This window comes from Lissotriton vulgaris, chromosome 9, assembly GCF_964263255.1.
Source record: "Lissotriton vulgaris chromosome 9, aLisVul1.2, whole genome shotgun sequence".
Lineage (NCBI taxonomy): Eukaryota > Metazoa > Chordata > Amphibia > Caudata > Salamandridae > Lissotriton > Lissotriton vulgaris.
Window position 1 is genome coordinate 651,193,608 of NC_141697.1, and position 23,415 is coordinate 651,217,022.

Here is a 23,415-nt window from a genome sequence, read left to right on the forward strand (position 1 = left end):
GGTAAAGTGACAAATAAATTATCATAGTGCAGTTAATTCTTGTGTTGATATGGAATTAGGGGATTGGAAAGAGATGTGTAAATGGATAATCCTGTTGAGGAGTAACTGAGTCTGACCGTGTTCGAGATGAAGGTGTTGTGGGGCTGAGCCTTGCATTCACACAGTGTTAAGTTGACATGAGCTTATTAGAAGTTTAAATGCCATTTTTCCTTTCTGCTGCCTTTTGCACACGGCACACACTTTATTAAATGTTTAGACTTTAGCAGAGTGTTTTGCTTCACACGAGAATAACATGTTTTTCTATATTAGCAGCCTTGCTTGGTAAGCTTAGTCTGAACAGTGAGTGCCGAGGCCTTCAAGGTTATTTCAACACAGTGGTTGTTGTTCGGACTGTTCAGCGCACGTTCTAGACATAACACATATGCAGCTGTGGCCACCTCGGAGATTGGCGCTTTTAATAATGCACTGCGTAGGCATGATCTCACAGACTTGGAGAACATTCGTATGCTTAGAGCTGGTGCAGAATCTGGTGTGATCCACTTCTGCTAAATACCAGAGGTATGGGGCCGCCTATGTAATCCCAAGAGACCTTCTGTGGATATAAAATAACCTACTAGCAAGGGAGGGTGAAATATAGGTATATTTTGAACCTGTTTCCATTTAGCATTATAACATCCTTTCTCCCTTTGTATTTTATGGAATAGTAACTATGCTGACAATCTTGTTCCTGATAATATGTCTGCTTGTATTAGCTAAGATGCTGCGCATGAGAACACAGCGTTAGAAATAAATATTTCAAACTTGCACATGTCTACTTTTATTCCCTGTTTTGGACTGGTATGAGAGTATAACAAAAGAGTGTTCATGTGTTCCACATTGCCTGAGGTAATCTAAGTTCCATGTTCTGGGTTGTCTAATCATTGGTATTTTGGAAGAGCCAATGAGACACTAATGCTAGTCTGGTAGGGGATGTTGGGTATTAAGGTGAGTTTTGGCACACCCTAATTCACTGAGGTTCCAAGAGTCTATGCACAGTTCTGTGTAGGAGCAGAATCCCTGCAACATGGCGCATAACGTTGGTGGTCATATTACATGACGCTTGAGTAGTACTTCAACCAGTCCTTAGCCCCTTCACTATTGTTTCCGGATAACAGTGGTGTCGGACAAACCTACCTATAGTTACATAGGTCTTTTCAAGCTTGAATCTTTCAAAAAGGTTTCCTTTTGAATTACTACCCAGTTGTGCTACATTGTTTTACATTGTACCTTTTCTTCTCCGTGTCACTATGGCTAACGTTAACATACCGCAACATAGTCGCATTGCGGTCCGCAATCATTTGTAGGCTTATAACGTTGGTTTGGAGGGCATGGCAGTTATTTTGGTAGTGAGTGCTGAGGTTGCTTACCTGTTTGAGATTTTCTACTCATGGGTGACGTTTCCTCCAGTGGATGCGGCTACGCAGGTGTTTCACACTTACACTCACACAGCTGTGCCCGTGGAATATGTTCCCAATAGGACACAGGAGATTCAGATTTCTGCATGGCAGCACCGTGTTTGGTTTGATGGCGCCCTTCCCCACAGTGTAACGGCTGTTAGATTGGGTCCTTTGTCCATTCCAGGCGCTTCTTGGCCTGTTTTGGCTGGATTCACCCGCATTCTCGTGCAGGTTTAGTCGTTGCTGAATTCCGGCCCCTGTATGACTCTGCAATCAGTGTTTTTCAGGCCCTAGTTTAATATATCACCCGCAATTTCCAGGGCGGGCCCCTGGTGTTGCGGCACTTCCAGCTGGACCGAGCGGAATGAAGCTTAGTCCTGTAATGGTTAATGCGGTTATGGGCAAGCGTCCCCTGGATAAGGATGATATGCCTTTTTGGCTTGCCGAGAAGTTTGACCAGCTGGAATCAGTATTTCCTGATTCGACTCCCGTAGAAAAACACAGGATTCTTACGATTAGTTTACCCAAGGACTTGGTACCAGAAGCCGGTGACTGCGAGTCATGGGGTAGGATTTTTGCGGCAGTGTATACGAGGTGCTTTGGCTGTCCTTCTGACGGTCACTAAGCGTGCTCAGGATGAACACGGACCGGAGGCTGCGGTTAAGTTGGGAATGAGACTTGTGGGCTCATTTGATGTAGTTTCCGATCTGGTCCTTTCTAACATAAAGGGAGATGCGGTGAACTTTCTAGTGGCTAATGCCTTACACGAGGTCCCCGATGCCGACAAACCCCAACAGTTACCGAGAATTATTACGGCAGCTTATAAAACCATTGGCCGCAATAGTTTAGGTGTCAAGCCCTTTTCTGCTAAGGATAAAAAACAACCTTAGGGTTCGAAGTCTGAAACTGATGTTCAACCCAAAGCTCCAAAGCAAAATTGGAACAAAAATAAAAAACAGGGAAAACAGCAACAGAAACAGGAGTCCCGTCCCCCATCACCAGTGCCTGCATCTACTGAGCGCGTTTATGATTTGCACGACCGCACTACGATTAAGTTGCCTGATCGATTTCAGGTTCCTGATAAACGCTCTCCTCGTTCTTTACAGGACACATCGTCCTCTTCGTCCGGAGGTGGAGGCGGCGGAAGAGGTCGGGATGGCCACAGAGTCGCGACCAGCCCCGCCCGAAAGACGGAAAAGGCAAGCAGGACGATTCTTCACAGAAGAGACCCCAGTTTCAGAAAAAGGAAGTTGCCACTTTAACAGCGAGATATGCCACAGATAGTGACAACGCAGCTTCGGAATCAGACATGGCCGCTGACGTTGTTGGAGAGCGCGGAGGAGATTATCATTGTACAAGAAGCCCTGCGTCCACTACTGAAGGTGACAGCGACTGACCAATATGTTATTGTGGAGACAGCTGATACTAGAGTAGCTCCCCCAGATAGGCTTTTTGAAATTGTCCTTTTAATTGAAGGTGACATACAACGTACCATAAAAGGGGTATTTTGGGAAAATCTTATAACTACCTATGACATTTTGTTAGCGGAGGCTGACTGGCCCCTATCTTTTGTTCTCGCAGCTCCGAGAGGGGAGGAGGTAATCCTCCCTAGTTTCGTGCACACAGTGTCTAAGAAGCATGCGCTGAATTTTGCAGAAGAGTGGGCTAAGGCCCTTGCGCCGGCTTTGTACTGTACTCACTGTGGTTGGGATACATTTTCCTCACACCACGAGATTCCCTTACGGTCTATGCCACAGCCTTAACCTCAATATCCTATATGGCGTGAAGCAAAGGCTTCCGTTGCAGAAATCCTTGAACAATTAGAGTATCAAGGAGTGATTGAAACTTGTGTGTCACCGATGAATAACCCACTTTTTACTGTGACCAAGCCTGACGGTTCGCACAGTTTGGTATTGGATTACCGGCATTGAAACTTGCATTACCGTACCGGTGCAGTACAGAATACCCACGGCTCTGCTTTAGTGGATGGTTTTGTGCGTAAACGGTTCAAAACCACACTTGACATATCCAACGTTTTTTTTGCCCACAATCTGTCTGGTCTGAGTTCCCAATGGACCAGTTTTACCAGTGGCGGCAAACAACACCTATTTAAAAGCCTGGCCATGGGCTGTAAGAATTGTCTGGGTGTGTTTGCTGCCTGCATTGTCTCTCTTTTGGAGAGAGTTGACCCAGATGCATGTTTGTATGTGGATGGCATTTATCTCACAGACTATGAAATATGGGTGCATCTGTGTCGCGTTGACCACATCATTTGTAATTTTGCGGACTTCGGTTACAAATTCAACTTTGCAAAGTCTCACATTGCAGAGTACACAGTGTTGTTCCTGGGCTATGAGCTCAATAATGAAGGTCGAGGATTGGCTCCTCACTTCTTGGAGAAATGCGCACAGCTACACGCTCCTACAACACTGAAAAAATTACAGCCCTTGCTGGGATTTTTGAGTTTCGGGCATACATATATATATTCCCGAATATGCCCAGCGTATCAAGCCATTGTATGCCTTGATTCAACCTACTTTTACCAAATTGTGCTGGCTGCCTGAACATTCAGCCATTTTGCAATCTTTGCAGGCTGATCTGCTTGAATCTAAATTCTTACTGACTCGTGACATCCACACCAACCTAGTGATAAGAATCATCCCTGGGGTGGTGGGTTTCACATACCTTACTTTTAACGAAGGTGACACAGTACCTATCACTTACAAGTCACACTCGTACACTTCGACTGAAATGCGGTTTTCCACTGTGGAAAAAGTTTTGACAGCAGTGCAAATGGAGATTCTTAAGGAACGTGCACTGTCGCAGGGAAAAAGCATGTTGGTTGATACCCCGTATCCTGCACTAGAGGCAGTGATGAAGGCCAGTGTACCTAATTCTAAAGCTTTGCACCCACGGTGGATACAATGGGCATCATCATTGACAGCTCCGGATGTCACGTTCATTTTTGATGCCTCCTTACAGTCACAAGAGTTTTTGCAGTATGAGTTTGTTTATCCTGCTCCGTTGACTATGCGGCCTTTGGAGGATTTCCATTGTATCATTTACACTGATGGTTCAGCGCAAATTGCGCATGGGTCTAAGCATGCATACGTCTCAGCTTTCACCATTGTGGTAGGTACCATGGTGAATGATAAGTTTAAGTCCGATGTCATACATACGCAGACATTAGGGGACTGTACCGCACAATTGACAGAGCTCTGTGCTCTGATGCTTGCATTGGAGTACGCTGATCCTGGTGTGACTACTCTCTTTGTGAGTGACTCTTACTACTGTGTCCAGTCTTAAATTGAAAACCTATTCTTTTGGATTCAGAATGGTTTTCGTGATTCCAAGGGTAGCACTATAAAACATAAAATTATCTGGGTTAGAGTGGCTGAACGTAAAGAGCAACTGCCACTCGTGTATGCAATTCATACTCTAGGTCATCAAGGTGTGGGAGTTCACGCTGTTGGCAATAGTTTGGCCGATGAGGCCGCGAAAACAGCAGTTTCGACATATTTGGTAGCAACAGTTACACGTTCCAAAAGCAAGATTGATGATGACATCTTGGCAGCAATTACCACCACTGAGAAGGGAAGTAAATATCCTAAGGGGTTTCCTTCAAAGTATTCTTATCATTTAAGTCCTGATAAAGTTCCTTATGTAAAAATACCAGATGTTGATGAAAGATTGATTCCCAAAGCAGACCACAGGTCCACACTGATTACAGCTGCCCACGAGGGTGTTGCGCCTGCGCATGCAGACATTTTGGCTACTGTATCTCAGTTACAACAATGTTTCTGGTGGCGGGGAATGTACAAACAGATGCATGATTATGTCCTTCAATGTGACATTTGTCAGCAGATAAAACCTTCGACTGCTACGCGTCTGCCCCAGACACAGTTGTACATTTCTAATAGACCACTTGGTTGTGTTTATTTAAATCACCGTGGTCCTTTTTTCTCTGATACTGCGTATAAGTATATCTTAGTTGCAGTTGATTCTTGTACACACTTTGTTTGGGTATGGCCACACCGCAGCGCTGATTCGCGAACCGTCATAAGAGACTTGTGTATCTTTGTAGGAATTTTCTCCTGTGGCACCTTCTATTTGGATTAGGGTCCACCGTTTGCCTTCAAGGCCTACAAGGATGGCATGACTTCATTAGGGGTCCAAGTCAAGTTTTCGTCTCCATACAGACCTGAGGGTAATAGGTCTGTGGAACGAATGAACCGAGATTTAAAGCAGTCTTTGACAGCCAGGATTATAGGCATTAGCAGGAACTGGCTAGCCCATCTCGATAGCGTACAACGTGCACTTAATAATCTCCCTAGAAGGTCTCTGGGTGGGCGGACCCCATACGAAATGCTCTTTGCTATCAAAATGTTCGTACCGGACCTTGAAGGTCTAGACTAGGGGGTGGTTGCGGCCTCCTTTGACGTAGATGAACATTGTCATGTTTTACAGAATCTAAAAGAGATGAGAGACAGTCTTGCAAAGGAACACTTGCCTCCACATCTGATGCTGCGTTGCAGATTCCGGCAGTTGGCTGGCTACTCCGAGTTGGAGAACTGGTTTGAGAGAAGATCGAAAACAAGAATGAATTTGGTCCCTCATTTCGAGGTCCAGTTCCTGTACTTGGCGTGCAGGGCACAAGAATAGTCATTTTACCACCACTTCCGGGTCGTAAAGAAAAGAGGTACATCTCCATTGACAATGTCAAACTACACAGAGTGGCCGATTCTTCTTAGTATGACACCTGCGGTCTCCTGTCCATCTATTTTGAGACATTCAGTTTTGGCCCCGGCTCCTAACACCAGGCCTGACGTTGGACTCGAGATGCCTGCAGTTTCCAGTCCTTTATTGAGTTCTCCACCTGATGCTCGTCTTCATGAGACTGAATATACTTACCCCACAGACTTATCGATGCCCTATTTGCAAACTTGTTTGGCTACAGAGTCCAGATTTTCATTTGACACAGACTCTAACACATCGAAGACCCCTTAAAAAATGTCTGTTTTTGCAACATGGTTTAAAAAAAATGTTTGATTCCTCCTTGGACCTACATTTGGTTGGCGCATTTTTCAATTTACCTGTTCATGTCAATTGGATTTGTGGTGTATTTTTTCCGTCTTGTCAACGGACACTATGTTGAAGATAGAACATCTATTCGACACATTAATGGAACATTGGCTCCCCCTTCCTCATCACACAGATTGAAGAGGGACCATGCTTTTGTTAGCATTACTGCTTGGCTCGTCTTAGATGGGATTGTATGGGATGCTGTTAGATTTCAAATACACGGACCCACAGAGGTTATACATGTCCCAAATGTCCTAAGGGTTTTTATGGGAGATGTGATTAAACAAAATATATGTTCTGATGATTGGGATGTTCAGGCCGTAGAAGCTTTGTTTTCCGATTTGAAATATTATGCTGCCTTTGATGCTGGAGATTTGTATTTAGATTCAGCAAATTATGGTGATTTGTTCTGTTGTCAGCACTTTGGCAATCACTAACTCCATAAGGCAAACACCAGGAGGAATATGGTTATTTATACCTAATGGGAACATTGTCCAGCTCCTGTTGAAGGCAGCTCCAATTCTCTTTTAAAGAGGTTCACCTACTTTACTAATTTAAGCAAATCCCAATGCATTTAATTTTAAAATGACCGAAAAGTCCACCTCCAAGGTTAGACTTACCCACAAGAAATTATTATATTCGAAGTCCTTTCAAGACCAATGGGCTGTTGGGGGCTATGAACTGTGGAAGGATACTATTGATCTTAAATCTGTTTGGGGTTCTAAAAGTTGGCAAGTGCAAGGCACTGAGGCTTTGCATCTCGCATTTCTCATCCCGAACCATATGTTGTTTTTGAATTCTACAATTTCACAAACGACTTGCTTTGGATTGGCTACTACTAAAAAATGAAATGCTCCTTTTCCTGAATTAGAGGAATACTACGGTTGGAATAATAATACCAATTTTTCAATTAGAGAATTACAGATGCTGCTATTGAATTCTACCTTTAATATATCCAGCTTGGATCGTAAGGGTTGGTTGATGTGGCACAAAAGTGCAGATTCTTGTCAACATTGTATTCTGGGTTTAGCTCAAGGCAACACACAGGTTAGGGTGGATCCCTGTTTTGAAAGTGGCCATTCTGTGACGACCTATTCTGTAGGCAAATTATGTCAGAGTTGGCTCAAACATTCCACTTTATAGTCAGTTAAGCTGCATTTATCTAAATTGACTGACAATGTTGATCTAAATGATTTTGTCAAGGGCCCGGCTTCCGGCAGATCCAAAAGGTGGATATATGCTATTTACAACAAGGTTTGGAAACTGTCCCAGATTGTGGCTGCTTCCCGCATAAGAGCAATAGATCAAGCAAATTTAGGAAAAGGTGCTAGCAGTTGTAGATAACAGCATTAACACGCTTTCTTCCCACATTTACACGATAGATAATATTGTTTTATCTGTTGTTAATATTGTGTAAGAGGATGTTTCTGTTTTGTACCATGGTCAAAATCAATTGCGTTCCAATATGCAATTTGCATGGACTTTGCAGACATTGAAGTCAGGAAAAGTGCCCTGGCACTACATGAATACGTCATCTTGGTTTGCCCCATTTAATGACACTGAAAAGCAACGTTTTATGCCTATGAAATATGCAACTTTTTCTAAGCTACATATTGAAAAGCTAGAACCGTTGCCATTCTCTGTAGCAGAAAAAAATTCTGCAATGTGGCTAGTCCATGGATTAATCGCTTTACCTTGCCCTCTGTTCAAGTTCTAGGCCTGCATGAAGTACTACGCAATTGGCAGATATGAACCTCTGGGCACCGCTTATCTTCATTAACCTTGGTCACTACCTTTTACCTATAGGTGCCTGAGGGAGGGAAAATAGGTTTATTTGAATGGAGAGGATTGCTCTACAACACCAGATCACTTATTAATGTGTAGGAATATTCAATTGCATGTCTCTTGTAATCAGAATGAGCCTAAGTTGCCCTGGGTTTTAAAAGGTACACCGGTACCTGCTATCATACCCACATTCACATTACTAGCAAATGGTAGTTATTTACTTTTAAATAATGAGGATTGTTGTGGGATGTTAGCCTGAATTCCTTACGTGGTAACAGTCAGTGAACGTGTAGTCTGCAGTAAAAACGTAATGTTTCCTCCTCCACATGGGAAGCTGGATGTTTCAATCTGGCCGTCGATTCCGACCTTGAAAGCAGAGTTCAACAAGATGATTCGCATAAGAGCTCTATTGTCTCAAAAAGAAGTCGCCCTCACATCTGGTCGTGAAACATTTGTCCTTCACGTGGCAAACACCCACACAGAGGTGCATGCTTTATTAAATACAGAATTGCCCTTGCATTTCTGTGAATTAATTCTCACTATCATTAATTCTGGACCACTTTTTTAAAGTTGTTAGCAGTGGCCTAGTGACTTCTTTCCAAACTATAATTGGTGTGTTCCCAGCATTTTTACATTCGATTTTTTCTAGCCTATTTGGTGGGTTTCCCTTGATGCTCGCTTTGGTTGCAGGCATACTTCTATTGCTTTGTTTATTTCAAAATGGATGCACGACCTGTGTTGCAAGACAATTTGCCACAGCTGTTGCTGCTCCGCAACCGAATACTTGAATATTATGGAGCGCTGCCTCTTGCTACAGTGAGTGCAGTTTATAGATTATCGTTTCGATTTTCCTTTTTCACATGCGTCCAGCCTGTCTTTCATTGCCTGAGTTGCGATTTCGACTGGGCCCTGGATTTGTGTCTCTGCAATACGGGGTCTCCCAACGCAGATTATGATCAACTGATGAGCCCCTCAGGTGCTCATGAATTGCTTTGTTCTGGCGGAGGGATTATGGCCTTTGCAGCGATGCATGAAGTCCTGGGACGTTGGAATGTTTTCGCAGCAGCGCAAGACTTATTGGCATGACTTATTGGCACGCAGTTACATTGAAGAAAACCCGAGTTGTCCTCTGCTAGAGGCTCCGGTTATTGAGGAACATGTACGTTCCTTCCCATTGCTGAATTGGATGGCTGAAATGTTTTCAGATGAGAACAATGACTTCCTATTGGAGGCTGTTGCAACGTACTTTGTGTATACATTGTTGGAGTGAGATGTGTTGTCGCTTCGCTCTCTTCCATGGCCAAGGCCACATGTTGGACATCGAATTTAAAAAAAATCTTTTTCTCATCTTCATTTTTTTCCACCCAGGCCTACTGAATTCCCTATGCTTGATTTGAAGTATTTTCAATTTTTGGAGTTTGCTCCCGTTTTTTCAATGTGGCAATTTTAACTTGATTCTGACTACTGTTCTTGAACTCTGCTTTCCAAATTTGCCCCCTTCTTTTCCGTGCTCAGATCAAGGGAGGGTGTCGTGGGGCTGAGCCTTGCATTCACACAGTGTTAAGTTAACATGAGCTTATTAGAAGTTTAAACGCCATTTTTCCTTTCTGCTGCCTTTTGCACACCGCACACACTTTATTAAATGTTTAGACTTTAGCAGAGTGTTTTGCTTCACACGAGAATAACATGTTTTTCTATATTAGCAGCCTTGCTTGGTAAGCTTAGACTGAACAGTTAGTGCCGAGGCCTTCAAGGTTAGTTCAACACAGTGGCTGTTGTTCGGACTGATCAGCGCACGTTCTAAACATAACACATATGCAGCTTTGGCCACCTCTGAGATTGGCGTGTTTAATAATGCACTGCGTAGGCATGATCACACACACTTGGAGAACATTTGTATGCTGAGAGCTGGTGCAGAATCTGATGTGATCCACTTCTGCTAAATACCAGAGGTATGGGGCCGCCTATGTAATCCCAAGAGACCTTCTGTAGATATAAAATAACCTACTAGCAAGAGAGGGTGAAATATAGGTATATTTTAAACCAGATTCCATTTAGCATTATAACATGCTTTCTGTCTTTGTATTTTATGGAATAGTAACTATGCTGACAATATTGTTCCTGATAATATGTCTGCTTGTATTAGCTAAGATGCTGCGCATGAGAACACAGCTTTAGAAATAAATATTTCAAACTTGCACGCGTCTTCTTTTACTCCCTGTTTTGGACTGGTATGAGAGTATAACGAAAGAGTGTTCATGTGTCCCACATTGCCTGAGGTAATCCAAGTTCCATGTTCTGGGTTGTCTAATCATTGGTATTTTGGAAGAGCTAATGAGACACTGATGCTAGTCTGGTAGGTGGTGTTGGGTACTAAAGTGAGTTTTGGCACACCCTAATTCACGGAGGTTCCAAGTCTCTATGCACAGTTCTGTGTAGGGGCAGAATCCCTGCTACAAAGGATTCAAGTCTAATGAGTAGAACTGGGCTGAGGACTCTGGGTCTCATTTTGTTATGGGACTTGGCTACATGGGTCTGTCTCCTTTCACAAAATTAAGTGAGGGCTTGATTTACTGACACCATAGAAAGTCTTAGGCTGTGCCTTATATTCATACACAAAAAGACTTGGATGCATTTCCCTCTATCGAGTGGGAGACTAGATCACCATTCCTAATAGGAATAGAGGAGACTTCCTTTGCTGAAATGAACACGGATGATGGACTAAGGATTATCCCCACAAATAGCAGCTGGACAATTGACTATCCCCACAGGTAGCAGCTGAACTATGGACTATTCCCACAGGGAGCAAACAGTTAAATAGCTGCATAGACCGCCTGAAGTTCCACTTAAGTTGTATTCAGAAACCTGGGTTAAGATCAGAGTGTCTTCTGGATGGTCTACGACCAATACAATAAAAACCAACAAGGGCCTAAAGCAAGGATGTATATTGGCCCAATGTTTAATTAACCTGCATTTGTCAGATCTACCAGAATGTTTGGCAGATGCTTACACTTTTCCCCCGAAACTTGCTGGAACTAAAATTCAGTCAATGCAATATGCGGACAACCCAATATTGTTCGACCAAACCTCAGTCGGACTCCAGCGGCTTTTGACTGCACTAGCACTATACTGTAAAGCAAAGAACTTGAAAATAAATACAGCAAAAACAAATGTGATGATCATCACTAGACAAATAATGAGGAAGGGCTCTTGGCATGTCGATGCAAAAACCCATTGAGACAGTCTCTGTATACAAGTATCTGGGAGTTTGGATTGACCATAAAGGAAGACAGGCTACTCATATCGCCACAATGCAAGGGATGGCACAATCGCGTGAGGGGGGCTTCTGCAGAGTAAGGAAATCCTGGAGTATACCTAATCTAACTCCCCTAATTCAAGCAATGGGGGCTACATTTTAATCATCAGTGGCCTATGGTGTGATAACCTTCAAAGGCAAAATGTCGACATGGTTGGACAGAGCTCAGTCAGCCTGCTTCCGCAGAGTATTTTTTTTACCAACATCTAACTCTCATGTGTAAATCGGCACAGAATTTAATGTAACATCTAACGGCTATTAAAAGCTAGGTTTAAAGCTTATTGTTTGAAAGCCAAACAAGCCCGGGACCACACGCTAAAGAGGCATATTTGGACCATGATAAACAATGTAGGATCAAGATGGCATGAATTTCTAACACATTGTATAGAAATGCTGGATGCAAGCGAAATATGGTCTAACTTCATACCAACAGCCACAGCAGTTAAATTATTAACTGAACAAGCAAAATTAATATCTGCAGATTGGGAAGCACATGCCCTGAAACATCTGAGTCAAAACTTTACAGCAGTGTGGGTTTGCCAAACTACCAATCATCCCTTTTAAAGCCAATAATGAAGCATCAACTAATGAGATTACGGTTCGGATTAATTCCACTGCTGGCATACAAATTTGGCTAAAGGTACAAGAAAGACATAGCCACACAGTGTCGACTCTGCGGGAAAGAGAAGGAAACACTATTTCATATATTGTGTAACTGTGAGGAACTGTGTACCCAGAGAATCTACTAGCTTCGCCCCATTTGGTGTATTTTAAACATACGTCCAGGTCTTGATGGTTTGATAGAGCGCATGAAAGGCGATTCAGTGCAATTGGCCGCACGTTTCATTAAATTCCTGTCAGTTGTAAAATCCATGATGAACTATGATAATAGCATACATCTATAATTATCTTGCGTACGAGCCCAGCCACCGATATTATTCCTCTCTCCTTTTAAGCTGATAAAATACTGAACTAATCTTTAATTTTAAGAGAAATAGGTCTATAAAATGTAACAACTTTTTATATAATGCTGTAAAAGTATCTGCCCCCTACTTGATTTTAAACCAATCAATTGCAATGATTTTAAGTACAATAAAAAAAAAAATTATCTTAAAAAATTATCTTAAGATGGGAAAAGCTGTGACACAGCCCGACCATCGTACCGCATCTCAAATATATCAATCACCCTCTATCACACCGATCTGGGAGATAAGAAAATGAGCACATAAAGGATTTTTTTTTTACATCTCCATCGACTTGCACTTTAGTTGGCATAGAAGCATTATATATAATGGCCCCGGTCTTCTGCTTTTACAGGTTTTTTTTTTACAGATAGATGCAGGCAGAAAAATATCTATTTCTTATTCTCTATTTATTCTAAACATGTAAACAAAAAACAGGAAAAACATGTATTCTTTTGACTCTTCTCAGTGCTGTTAATGAAGGCTGCCAGACCAGTAGCTGTGCAGAGTGACAGGCAAGAGTGTTAAAAAAAACCACAAATGGGATGATGTTTCATAATAAAGCTTTAAACAGTTACAGATGTGTGTTTGTACTACTATGTTATTATATTCAGATGAGTTTATTACTTATGAGTAAGTAAGTAAGGAGGGCGTGGCTTGGGCGCCGATGGCGATGGTCGCCTGAGAGCTCGGCTCCGGGACTGAGCCCGGGATTATCCTGTAAATCGGAGGCCGTGGGGCACCCTAACCCCCGCAAACTGTTGATCGGCCCGACGGGGACCTTCCGGGGCACTTGGCGCAGTCCGAACGTGTGGTGACCCAGCGGAAAATCGAAGATTGTGGAACCGCGGAGTGCGACCCAACATGGCGCCGGACCTCATTGTCTCCTTGGCCGGGACCATTAGACTGAAGGAGCACCACTAGCAGCGGCGCACCCTCCACCCTTCCATCTCCCTGTGATATGAGGGTCTGGATATCGGTCTGATTGGACTCTGGCACCGGGGATCGCACCTAAATGGTCGGAGGCCCTCGCTATAGCGGATCCCGGCACGCGGACGCCTGAAGGCTCTGACCGTAGTGCCCACTCCCTACACCGCACCTGGCTGCATCTCCCTGACCGACCCACTCCCATGGGAGGCACAACCCTTTGGCGCCACAAAGTCTCCGGCGGAGTTGGTGACCCTCGTTCCGGGTCCTCATCAGCCAGACGGGCCTGCCCGACCTGGCGCCGATTGTCTCCGCCTCCTCCTCGGTGCCCTCAGACGACGTGGTGGTGGCGCGAGCCGAAGCTGAGAAGGTCCAACAGGCCCTGGAGACGGGGATCACCGGCACTCGACCCGAAGACCAGCAACCGGGAGAGACATAGCCGACCCCCGCAATCGGTGGCGCCTGTCCCTGGATCCACACTGTGTGCTTCCGGCGACATGGGGAAACCTAGGGGAGCCAAGGGGACTACCCCAGCCGCCTCAGACTCGGAGACCCAGGACAAAGAGGAACGTGGAGACCCGGAGAGTTCGGGTGGTACACCTATGCAGCAGCAATTTGACCGCGTCTTGGAGGCGATTGCGACCACACGCTCGGCCCTCCAGCAGGACATTGCCCAGGTGGCGGCGAGCCTAGGCCTCCTTAGAGCGGATCACGGCAAGCTTTCGGATAGGGTCAAGGAAGTGGAGAGCTCGGTGAAAACCTTGGAGCCGGCGCAGCGAACCTTGGCCGCGACTATGAAGGATGCCCTGTCCCGGATTACTGCCCTGGAGCAGCGAGCGGAAGATGCGGAAGGCCGTAACAGGCGAAACAACATTCGGGTGGTGGGCCTGCCGGAGAAGATTGAGGATGGCGACATGGTGGCATACTTGGAAGCCTGGCTCCGAGACACGGTGGCCCCGGAGGGTCTATCCTCCTTCTACACCCTGGAGCGAGCTCATAGAGTCCCAGCGAGGCCACCACAAAAGGGACGTGCCCCGCGACCGGTGGTGGCACGGTTATTGCACTTTCGGGACAGAGACCTCATCCTCAATGCCGCCAGACATAATGGCCCATTCAAAGTGGCGAACAGCCAGGTGAACATCTTCCCGGATTACACCTATGAAACCCAACGCAGGCGGTTTTCATTCTTGGCGGTCAAGCGCGAGCTCCGGAGCGAGGGCATCCAATACTCGCTCCTATTTCCTGCGAGACTCCGCATAATTGTTGATGACAAGACTCAATTCTTTGATACCCCGGAGGATGTCTGTAACTGGCTTGAGCTCTATAGAGCTGGGAAAGATGGCTTTAGCTCCTCATCTCAGCTGGCGGCGGAGCCGGAGCAGAGACGGCGGTCCAAAAGGATTCGGAGTCGCCGTGGCCGAACAGGCGGACCCTCAACGGCGGAGACATCGACGGAGCGGAAAGGAGTGCTGGAGGTGCTATCTGCGCTGTCTGGCTCACGAGACGGTGCCATTGAAGAGGAAGCGGACCCTGGTGACGAGGGGGCACCGACGGACTCCGAGGAATCGGTGACTGATAGCGTCCACACGCCGGTGATCACACCGAAATCGGTGGAGGACCTTCTGGATGGACAGGGTTGACGGGGTGAGCTACATCCATTTGGGTGGGGGCCCGAAACGGGGGTGGCGGATGCCGACGATTGATGCTGACTCCCGGGGAAGGGGGGGGGTGGGGTGCCTTGCTTTTGCCCCGAGGGTTTCTGGTACTGTTTTGGGCTTGCTTTAGTCCTGGTAGCCAGGGCATCGAGGGCCCACCGCCAACGCCCAGCCCGCACCTGGCCCTTAAGGCCTTCCTACGGTGGCGACCGCAGGATTAGTTGGGGACAGTGGGGTTTTTGGAGGGTATGGTTTGGATGGGAACTAGATGGTGCTATTTGGGTCCTGTTCTGGGGAGGGTGGATTGGGGTTTGGTTCGACCTGGGGTTGTTAAGTTTTGGTGGGGGAAAATGGCCGCCATCAGTGCTGGGTTGATTGATGCTCTTTCTTTGTTGGGACCCGGATGGGGAGACTTTGCACGAACGATATGGGACAATGGCTGATGTTGCTAATGTGAAATGTATTACTTGGAACGTGCGGGGGCTCCACACCATGTCGAGGCGTCACAAGGTCCACGCTTATTTAGTGCGTAGGGGGGTACAAATGGCGCTGCTGCAGGAGGCCCATCTGAACAAGGCAGAAGGGGCGGCGCTCCAGCGTAGGTGGAGGGGGCAGGTCTTTTGCACTTCGTACTCCGCGTATGCCAGAGGGGCGCTGATTTGGGTTAGAGCTGGGGTTCCCTTCCAGGTCACGAAAACAGTGATAGATCCAGAGGGGCGTTATGTGGCCATTTCGGGCACTTTGGGAGGGAGGGACCTAAACGTTTGCTGTGTGTACGCTCCCAATATAGACCAGATTGCCTTCCTTTCCAGGTTATCGGGCTCGTTGGCCCACTTCTTCTCCGGGCCCCTCCTGCTCGGTGGAGATTTCAATTCAGTAGTTGATGTGGACACTGACCGCTCGCACCCGTCCCTCCCTGACTCTCCGGTTCGCCGTGTGGCTAAAGGTCGTAGGGACTGGCAGACACACTGGGGTCTAACGGATATTTGGAGGGCGCAACACCCCGCAACTAGGGACTATTCCTACTTCTCGGGCCTCCATGAGTTACACGTTAGACTGGACGGATTTCTTGGCTCGGCTGAACTGGTTTCAGCAGCGGTCCGGTCTGAATATTTGACCAGGACCATCTCAGATCATAACCCCCTCCTGCTGGACCTTCGCTGGTTTCCGGGGGTGCCTGCGGTCCCCACCTGGAAGTTACGTCCCGAGATCCTTGAGGACAGCGTTTTCAAAGCGGACCTAGGAGATAAGATCTCGGAGTACTTCGCGTCCAACGGGGGCACCGCGAGCTCGAGAGCGCCAGAATGGGACGCTTTTAAGGTGGTGGTGAGGGGATACTGTATTTCCAAGAAGGTCGGCATGAGGCGAATTATCCTTGCCGACTTAGATACAGCTGACCGGAAACTCCGCGAGTTGGAACTCCGCCGCCCCGGGCGCCCTGAACTACAGGAACGCACGGCGGAGGCGAAGGAGGCGGTAGCGGCGGAGGTCGAACGGCTGCGCTGTTTCGACTACAAGGCCTACACGGTTAGGTCCCTCGCAGAGGGGGATAGGTCGAGCGCGTTGCTGGCATGGCTAGCCAACCCTACGCGCCAGTCCTCGCTGACGACGTCCATGCGCATGGCGGACGGGACCGTGGTACACACTCAGCCTGAGATTCTGAGATGCTACCTGCACTACTACGAACGTTTGTACCGCAGTCTCTCTGTCAGAGACCCTGACCTGCTTGATAATTATCTACGGCCCCTGGAGCTCCAAACAGTGGAGCAGGACGTGGCGAAGGCCCTGGGGTCCGACATAGAACTGGGAGAGATCCGCAGCGCCATTAAAAACATGGCGAGGAATAAGACCCCGGGCCTAGACGGCCTTCCGGTGGAATTTTATGCAGCTTATGCTGATCTCCTAGCCCCAAGGTTGTTAATAGTATATAGAGAGGCGAAAAGGCTTGGTCGGCTCCCAGGCTCGATGTGCGAGGCCTTAGTGGTTCCCCTCCTCAAGCCCGGAAGGGACTCGTCCGATCCGGGGTCTTACCGTCCCTTATCAATGTTGACGGTTGACTATAAAATACTGAGCAGCATCTTGGCTTCGAGGCTGCTGGGTCACATGAGCTCTCTGGTACATGAGGACCAGGCTGGATTCATCCCCAGGCGAAACACGACCATGAACATCCGCAGGTTGTTCCGCCTGCTGGGAGAACCGCTTGTGGATGCCCCATGCCCGGTAGTCCTATCGGTAGACTTAGAGAAGGCTTTTGACAGCCTGGAATGGGACTACCTGTGTACTGTGTTAAGGAGGGTCGGCCTTGGCGAAGGCTTCATCAGATGGACCACGGTCCTGTATGCCTCTGCATCGGCCAGGGTTCGGGCGGGCCCACCAATTTCCTCACAATACCCGGTGGAGAGAGGCACGAGGCAGGGTTGTTCGTTATCCCCGCTTCTCTTTGCGCTGGCGGTGGAGCCACTCACGCTGCACCTCCGATCGGGAGCCCATTATAATGGCTTGTGGACATCTTCAGGCTCACACTACGTTTCGCTGTATGCAGACGACCTGCTGCTCTTCCCTGAGGACCCGATTGCTGCCCTGCATGGAGCTGCAACGGCGCTCACGACGTTTGGGGAGGTCTCGGGCCTCCGGGTGAACTGGGCTAAGACCTGTCTTTTCCCGGTTCGCAAAGGCACCCCTAGCCCTGTTCTCAGTAGAGAGATTAGATGGGAACCTGATTGCTTTAAGTACCTGGGGGTGTACGTCTACCATGAACCATCTGCCCTCCTGGATGGGAACATTGCCCGCACCACCCGAGCACTACGGGGCAGTATGGACTTCTGGGCTACACTACCGCTCTCGGTGGCAGGGCGGATCGCTTTGCTCAAAATGGTGGCGCTTCCCCGGTTGCTGTATTATTTCCGGGCGCTACCGATCTGGGTCCCACCGGCCACGTTTCGACTATTACGTTCAATGATAGTCGGATTCCTCTGGGGCTCGGGCCGCCGAAGGGTGGCCCTCAAGACCCTGATGAGGCCGAAAGCCGAGGGTGGACTTGCGGTGCCGGACTTTGAAAAGTACTACTTAGCGGCGCAGCTCCAGACCTTCACTCAGGAGATCGCCCGGGAATTCCGGGGCCCAGACGACAGGAGAGGTACGGGTATGGCCAGGCATGTTCTCTCCTCTCCTTCATAGCGCTGCGACAACGTTTGGCCTTACAGGACTTGTCGCTAGAGGAGAAGACCATTCGCCTGTGTTGGAACCGAGCTCACGCCCGGGGCCACCTGAGAATACCGTATGCGCCCGAAATACCTTTGGGGATGCTGACGGCCTTGCCCCATGGCGGTGATTGGTCACGGTTGGCAAACTGGGAGGACGCAGGTTTACAATTGATAGGTGACCTCTACGAAGACGGGGCGCTCTTGCCCTTTCAGGAGCTCATTGATCGCTTCGAGGTCCCTCGCGGCGACTTTCTATTGCACTCGGCCCTAGCCCGAGCGATCCAGGTGCACTGGAAATGCGGACAAGAGGAACCCCCTATATCTCCGGTGTGCCAATACGTCATGATGTCTGCGGGTACGGTGAAGGCGGTCACTTGCCTCTACGGTAGACTGATCAATGAGGGGCTGACCCCCCCTCACTACTCTGAGAACCCGTTGGGAGGCGGACATTGGCAGGGAGATCCCGGAGACGACCTGGTCCCAGCTGGTGCGGCGAGCCTGGAAGGGCACACGCCACGCCCGCTTTCAATTGGTCCACTACTACGTACTCCATAGGGCATATCTGACCCCGGCGAAAATCCAACGATATTTTGCTACGAGCTCGGCGGACTGCCCCAGATGCCCGGCGCAGGAGGCAGACCTTCTCCACATGTTGTGGTCCTGCCCGGGATTGTCCTCCTATTGGATGGAAGTGGGGAAGACCCTGGAGGAGGTGACAGGGAGATCCTTATCGATTGATGCGGCAGTGGGACTCCTACACTGGTTTCCACATACCCCCAAAAACAAGATTACTAGCAAATTCATCGATTTGGGGCTTCTCCTTGCTAAGCGAGAGGTGACCAGGAACTGGAAGGCACGGGCTGGTCCGACAGGGAGCCGGTGGCACAGCGAACTCTTGAAGTGGGCAGCGGGGGAAAGCACACTGAGATACCAGCTAGCTAGGAGACAGCGTAGCGAGAAGGCACAGGAGGCAGCGCTAGAATGGGAGACGTTAGTGCAGGCCCTCAGGGATTATTGCACCCCCAGCGACTCTGAAGGTGAGGAAGCAGCTCGCCCCGAGTCCCGATAGACGATTACACTTTACAGTTCTGTTGCTTTCCTCATGGGTCCTCTCACAGATCCTAATGCGGTTGTTACCATGCACTGATGGCGGGGTTGGGGAGGGATTACTTTGGTTTATAGTGTTTTTGAGGGTGGGGTTTACTTTCTGGGTTTTGTAGGCTTGTTTGGAAAAGCAGATGACGGACAGTGGATCATCCGGACCAGCTTCACCTTCCTGCTGAGCCCCCATTGAATTTCGCCGCCCGACCTTAGGGTTGTGGGCTGAATGGCTGTGTAAGAGTACATACTGCTGGGGGACAGAGGGTTGCGTTTCATTGATTTTGTCTGATCTATAATGCTGGTCGAATATGTAACGATTTACTGATTCCTGCAATAAAAATATATTAAAAAAAAAAAAAATGAGTAAGTAAGTAATGCTTTATGCTGGACAGAGTACTAAAATCCATCAGGCACCCAAATGCAAGTGTACATTCATCACAGTTAAAAGGATGGGGAAATATTCTAGCTGCAGTTTCATGTTTAAACGTAAGACAAAGTAATATGGATAACAGCTAAAATTAGGGGAAATGACATATAGTTAAACACAGGCGACCATGTCTAAAAATTAAATACTATAAACCCGGGAGTCCTACTTAAAATATATATTTGGCAAAAGACACACAAAAAAGAATGGGTTTTAACAACTCTGCTTTATGAGTAGATGGGATTTTCACGTGAGGCAGTAGTGTGTCTAGGCGTCCACGTTTCTCAATTTCTGAACAGTCTCTTAAGGAAGTCAAATGCTATACTGCTTATCCAAACAGGACACGAGGGACTGGAGCTCTCTTGCCCTAACAGGAAGTCACATGATGACCATCCTACACAGACAGGAAGTGAGGGACTGTGCCTCTAGCAATAAACGTGTTGACACAAAAAACCCTGTCACCCGACTTGTGTATGGATGGTGTGTCATGTGACAAAGATGTCTCCTGTTCTCCTTTCATTGCATTACACTTCGTTTTTGTCATTTCAGATACCACTAACTACTTCGCTTTGACTATCAAAGATCTTAAGAGAACAAATTAAACATATATATTGGGCATTTTTTTTAACCAAGACGTGAGCCACAGCAGATTTCATTACGCCAATCTCACATTTGTGCGCTGAAATGTAATCTTCCGACACAAATTTGACTATATGCCGGTTTTGGTAGTTTGCGAACATACTGCCCCACAGAATGTTGCATAACTGCACTAAGATTTGATTTTTAATTAGGCCATGCCTTAAGCAGGTTTCCAAAGCCCAAGATATTGGCATGCGTAAAGCATGACAAAATTCAACCAAGGCCATCTATCAATGTGCTATAATCTTTAGACTGGGGAAGAGTCGGACATTGGGTAGGGACGCCACACTCCACAGGGTGCTCACGCTACGGCCTCTTTTTCCTCAAGTCCTGTGGTACCAAAAGGTAGCGTCTTATACAGGACATTCCCTCTATGGATAATTTTAATATCCATCCCGCATCTTCCTCTTTGCCCTGCCTTCTACTGTAGACCTGTTCCGATTATTCATCTCTCATCTCAGGACTTGCGGATAGACATGCATACTCCCCTCTGGTATGTGGCCTCCAGAACCAGTCACACTAATCCAGCCGATTCCTTACCAGGGATGTGACCAAAACACCTGCGTCTCTCTCCTCCAATCTGTTCACAAAGCTTACCCACGTTGAAATCATCAAATATGCGAACCCCAAACTATCTTTGTGATTTTTAAGCTGTCACACCCAATCTTTAAGATGTCACACCCACCTAGCCTACTTTTAAAGTACTTCTAACCTGCCAGCATGTCTCCAAATAATGGTAAACAGTGACCAAGACCTCTAGAATTCCTTGCCTTAATTTTCACATGTCCTTATTTTTCATTTCTCCCAAGAACATAAGTTTTCCTTCTAAAAGTCACCAACATCTGGTGACCATATCTTCTCCACATCTCTTTATCACTCCTTTCGGTTTGTTGTTTTCCCTTCTCTTAATATCTCTTTTTGAACCACCTACTGAGCATCCTTCCCATGTGTTGTCACTCCCAGCTATCCTTACACCCCCCTAGCAATGTGGAAAGGAATCTGTTCCCCTTTATCTATAAACCTTTGCATGCGTCACACTCGGCTTCACCTCATTCCACTCCTCCCAATTTGTTTATTAACAATTGTTTCTAACCTCTCCTTTGTACTACCAGTGTGTGAAGTTCTGTTTCCCTTCCTTTATGCAGCTGTCTTACCATTATCTGTGCCTCCTTCTCACATGTGCCTACTGCATATGCCTCATGGTTTGTCTCTCCAGCAGCTTTCATACTCTACAGCCCATCCGAACAGGCTCATTCCTTCTTTCCTGGTCCCGTTTATCTCCATCTCTGCTACGACCATCCGTGTGCATGTTTTCCTTTTCCATTTCCACAGCACAATCCCTCAACTGTCTTGTGTATCATGGCTCGCTTTTCCTAAATCCACTATTGCATTCTATCCAGTGTGTAGCACCTTACAGATCTCCATACACCCAGAATCCTTACTCTGCAACTTGGAAAAAGGGGAAAAATAAGCTACCTTTTCCTTGGTTCGGAGTTCATCAAACATGCTCTGGATTTCCAGCTTCCAGTCGTCCTGCATGGAGTGGAAGGAGTCTTGAGGCATCTCCTCCAACACCTGCACTTCCAGAGCCGTCAGCTGCTCCAGGATGGAGACGAAGCTCGGCCTCTTGTGGGGGTCCTGAGCCCAGCACTCTGGCAGGAACATTGGAAAGAGAAGCAACAGGTTTAGAAATGTGATAAAGGACATACACCACAAACTGCCTCATGCACATAACACACTCTACGTACAAGAAGAGTGAGCCATGGCTTTCAACCAGCACGGCAACTCAATACACTGATCAATACGGTGCAACTACGGATTAACTTGCATGATGAATGCACCCACGGCTACCTATTTCAGATCACCTCTACTTCTACCGACCTCCTATCACCACCTCTTTCCATCACTATAGCTAAGACGGATTTCATGTCCTTTATTCTGTCTCCATAATCTCCCAATGTGTGTCTTTCAGATTCTCATGTTGATAGCTGTGATGATTTCAGCCTGATCTGTCACATATTGTAGAATCTACCTGTTTAACTGCCTCAAATTCTCCATCTGTGTCTGCAGCGATATGTACATTCCCTGCATCTGTTGCTTCATATTCCAGGATCCTAGTCTATCCCTTTAGATTACATAAATGATAGTTGTTGCTGCCTGTGCATTCTCCTTTACTAATCACGCGTCTTCTTGTATCCCACTTTATTCTATAAGTAGGTTCCCTCCTCTACAGCATATATGTTCAGTGCAACTGTCCCCACACACACATCAGCGTCTCCCTGTGGATCCCGTGACAGATCAGCTCCCCATCGACATTGGTTGTACCTCTCGTGTCTTTGTAATTTTTCCAAAAATAAATGCCCAAGTTTCCCAGTCTTTCCTCATTAGACCCCCATCCCTCCATATAAAGCTGTTGTGAATGGTAACGTTTCTTTACCAATTCCAACATGTCCGAGTGTCACAATCTATCCTCCCACTATAGCTGTTCGTTGGCTCTCTCCATCACCCACATCTGAGCTCACCTGTCCATTTTGATAAGATTTTCCTCTCTACAGCTATGTCGACTTCTTTATTTGCTCTAGCAGTGCCCACAAACTGGGTGACCTTTTCAATCATCATCAGATTCTCCACAGTGGCCTTTATTTTCACTAGGTAGAGCCTCAGTTGTCAAAACAGCCACACACTTGCCTTTATATCTAAAGTAGCAACTCAGGTTGTGATCCCAGCACTCCTATATAGGACCTGATCAAACTCTTCTGCCTGAAGCGCTCCGTTGTACATTAGAGGACTGCTACGAATTGAGTTTACAAGATCCTTCGTCTTGTTCTACTGGGTCCTCTTAAGATCTAGCTCTTCTTGATTTGTGTCTCTGTATGCAGTGGGAT

General features: G+C 47.0%; 1 protein-coding gene across 1 annotated transcript in view; it reads right to left on the reverse strand.

Moving 5' to 3' along the window:
• MAP3K11 (mitogen-activated protein kinase kinase kinase 11) overlaps nt 1-23,415 on the reverse strand; it is a 284,253-nt gene that overhangs the window by 67,099 nt on the left and 193,739 nt on the right. Inside the window, exon 4 of the mRNA XM_086938348.1 lies at nt 22,007-22,182. Within this exon, the coding sequence (XP_086794474.1) occupies nt 22,007-22,182 (176 nt within the window). The remainder of the gene's footprint in view (nt 1-22,006; nt 22,183-23,415) is intronic.